The 3,617-nt window shown below is 38.9% G+C and overlaps 1 protein-coding gene across 1 annotated transcript; it reads right to left on the bottom strand.

The window, feature by feature from the left end:
* Window positions 1–1,636: 1,636 nt before the first annotated feature.
* LOC116206106 (protein NTM1-like 9) lies at window positions 1,637–3,236 on the bottom strand. Its single transcript, XM_031538880.1, has 4 exons — window positions 3,047–3,236; window positions 2,637–2,920; window positions 2,369–2,515; window positions 1,637–2,048 (listed from the first exon to the last, which is right to left on the bottom strand). Exons 1-4 carry the CDS (start codon window positions 3,234–3,236, stop codon window positions 1,830–1,832), a joined length of 840 nt encoding a protein of 279 aa, XP_031394740.1. The 3' UTR covers window positions 1,637–1,829.
* Window positions 3,237–3,617: the final 381 nt, after the last annotated feature.

The following is a 3,617-nucleotide window of genomic DNA, read 5'->3' as shown; positions in this document are numbered from 1 at the left end:
ACTTTTTTGTTTTATTCCTTTTCCTTTTTCTTGGTTCTATTTCATCCAATACCATTGACAACTTTTATGTTTAGATTCTTCTATCAAAATAATTATAAAGAAAAAATTTAATTTTAGTTCTCAACCTTTTATTGCTATTTTTTTGTACTAAATCTTTTTTTTTTGTGTAATTTTGCCTTAACATTGAACTTCTTGTTCCTCATAGTTCTATCACTCAATTTTTGCAAAGAATAAAAACACAACGTATCTTGAAATAAAAATTATTTTTAAAAATTATAAAAATAAATCAATACCAATTACGATAACAACGTGATAAATGTGAATCTACTTGAAACTTGAGGCATAATAACCTCAATTCGGGTGGTACTAACTGTTAAAAGGAGGATGGTAATTTGAGAGGGAGAGTGCCGACGGTAGGGGTCGACATCGAACACCACTACTATAAGGAAGGTCACCTATGTCAACGTCTCCCTTCGCAATCGCCATTGCACTTTGCCATAATACTTGCATCAAGGGTCACTATGTCCTTGCTTAGAGTGTCGCGAAAAACCTCACAAACGTGGTTGGTGTCTATCAATTGTCAAGCCACGATTACCTCTGTTTTTTCGTATATTTTACCGTTTCTTTGCTCGGAAGTTCGAGTATTAGTGCTCCCATTGCAGACCGTCACTGCCCTTGCTAAAACTGCCTACGGCCCAAACGTTCGGCCTGGCTCATTCTCTCAAGGTTGAGGACCAAAATGACAAAAAATTTTAATAAAAAAAAACTTGATAAGATGTAAACGAGAAAAGAATTTTAAAAATGATAGAAACAAAAAAGTTACCAAAACTTACAGAACTAGTTGTATAGTTCTCTTTAAGTATATATCTAGCTTTTCGTATATTGATCAAATGTATGATGAAATACTAGTGTTTCTTTTCGGGTCTCTCTCTGATTTATACTTCGTTTTCTTCTGTCTATAAAGCAATAAAAGGCTTATTATACAATGATTAGTTTTTCGATTAAACATACACATACTATTTTCAGATTCCATGTATATATTAATTAACACTTTGCGTGGTCTACACCAATTTGGAGGGCTTGGAACATTGTACACCGTATCTTATAATTGATACGATATGGAAACTCTCGAGCCAATAAGAAGCATGACAAAGTCTTGATACCCTTGTAAGCAATCGGACTGATACTTTTTTACAGGCCAAAAGTCATTAACCTTGTAGAGTGATTGGACTAATTGCATAGTGTTGCTACACTCCTCATCTCTTCGATTAAGTCATCTCGTAATATTTCAAGCAATTGATCACATGAACAAATTTATCGGTCAACGTGGCTGGGAAAAATAAATAATTGATGGCCTGTGATAGAAAATGAATCAAGGCTGTAGGTTCAAGTCATTTTAACTTGTGTCATCCCTTGAAATATGTAAGTTTTGCTTTTTCTTCATTGCATACGTATAATGGTGCATGTCAATTTACAGCATTATTGGTTTTTCTGTAAAGAGAGAAGGACATCAATTCCCAAATGATTCCTCAACCTCCGCAGTCAACAAGCTAATCTTGAGGGGAAGAAAAAAAGACAATACCAGATAATATGTAAGAGTCTCACATTGACTTCATTATTTAGGACAGACATAATAAGAGAAAATCCCAACTCACCGAGTAAATTAAAAGTATACAGAAACAGCACCCCAAATGCAATTTCTTTCGTAACTGACACCGAGAACACACGCCTTACAATAATATTAGACACTACATCCATGGACCACGTCCATGATCAGACAAACTGACAATCCGACTTGAATAAAAAGACCGAAACAGTATGATGATTTTCTAGTAGTGGTTGTGGGAGTTCCAGTCACCTTGGTACTGTTGGTGGTCGTAAGTTTCATCAGGAGATGCATAGTAATTGTTAGAGCGATAGCCATTAAAGAGCCCATCACTGTTGGTGTAAGAGTGATAACCGGCCCCTCCAGTGAACCCGGTACTGTAGTCCGGGATGTCGTGAGAAAGTTGCTGAATATCAGAGAGTGATTGCCACATTCCTTGCTCCTACACATATTGAGAGAATTAATTGATTTAGTTTGCAATAAAATATAGATCATATAACCCTCCGTAATCATTCAAGGATATCGGATTTGTGATCCTTCTATGATCTGTATGTTTTCGAACTACATGAGCAGTTTATTTAAAGGAGTGACAAGAAAAGTTACATAGAACCTAGCAATCAAGTGTGAGCTTTAGTTCAATGGATTGCTTTAGTTCTATTTCTCGGCTGAAGTTCTGAAAAACAACTTTGTAGAATTACCAAAGCATGCGGTTTAAGTACTGCAGCCCGCCAAATGAAGAGAACTAAGCTATACATATATCACCTCATTTGAAGCAGCTTCGTGAGTAGGCGCACGGCTTTCAGATGAGGCAGGGCCGCCGGAATCATCATTTGCATGACTTGCTGATTCGACATTATCGTCACCCCTTCTGCCACTTCTCTTAAATACATGACAGACAACAAACGGCATCTGCAGAATGTGTAAGGGACATCGATGAGTGTATTATTCATTTGTTTAGATTAATGCAAATACCTAGTGTTATGGTGATTTGATGTGAATTCATTATACATGGATAAATAGAAGTACGTACCTCTTCAATGTTGTAGCCGAGATACGATGGATTTAGGTAGTATTCATGCATTCCCCAGTTGGTCTTGATCCCACTAGGAATACGCCCTCGGTAGAAAGTCAATGTCTTCTTCTTGCCTATCTCTTCGCCAGTGTCTTCGCTCTTCACTTTCTTGTCTGAACTAGTGATCTTCCAATAACCAACATTTTGAACAGTCCTCTCGGACCGATTGCTGTTACGGTACTTCTCTTTTCGGAGACAGAAGAAGAACCACTGCCTTCCATTAGACCTTGCCTCCGCTAACCCTGCAATACCAGGATGAAAATCAATTCAATACTCGACCCACCTGCAAGCCTCTTTTAATATCTTTTCAAATATAATAGATGCATGTATATTTCAAATGTAAAATGCACAAAAGAGAGTGGACCTACTATCGTACTGGCGACTCAGTTTCTTGAGCTCCCAGTTGTAGAGCTCGATGTCCGGGATCAAGTGATGATTCGTCGAATGATTGGGATCTCTGGAGTGAAAGTGGTCCAGAATCCTCTGCTTCAAGTAATGAGCCAGAAGTTGGATGTTAGATGGGTAAAAATCTAATCCTGGGATATGTGGAATGTCCATGTCTCCTCAAACTCTGCAAGTATAATTTTCCGTTGAAAAACAAAGGAAATTTGCACAAACAAGGTGGTGAGGATTACAAAGGTTGAAGATTGGTTTGGGAGAGTGTGCGCACCCGAATTTCGTCTCGTCGGGGCACGCATGCGCGCGCCTAAATGCAACGCGGCTTGGGAATGTCCACCTTCCCGGGGACGCGCGACGGACGCACGTGAGAAGGAGTCACCACTTGCCATTTTACGACCAGAAAGTCGAGGGCTGGCAAGTTACCCAGGTCTAGGGGTATGGATACACCTAGTATGCTAAGGCAATAGTCTTGTACGAAACCGGAAATTCCGAATTCGGGGGTTCTATTACGTATGGGCCTATATCCCATACGCCATTTCG

This window comes from Punica granatum, chromosome 1 (genome assembly GCF_007655135.1).
Source record: "Punica granatum isolate Tunisia-2019 chromosome 1, ASM765513v2, whole genome shotgun sequence".
In the NCBI taxonomy this organism is placed as follows: domain Eukaryota; kingdom Viridiplantae; phylum Streptophyta; class Magnoliopsida; order Myrtales; family Lythraceae; genus Punica; species Punica granatum.
This window is presented reverse-complemented; position numbering and strand designations above follow the sequence as displayed.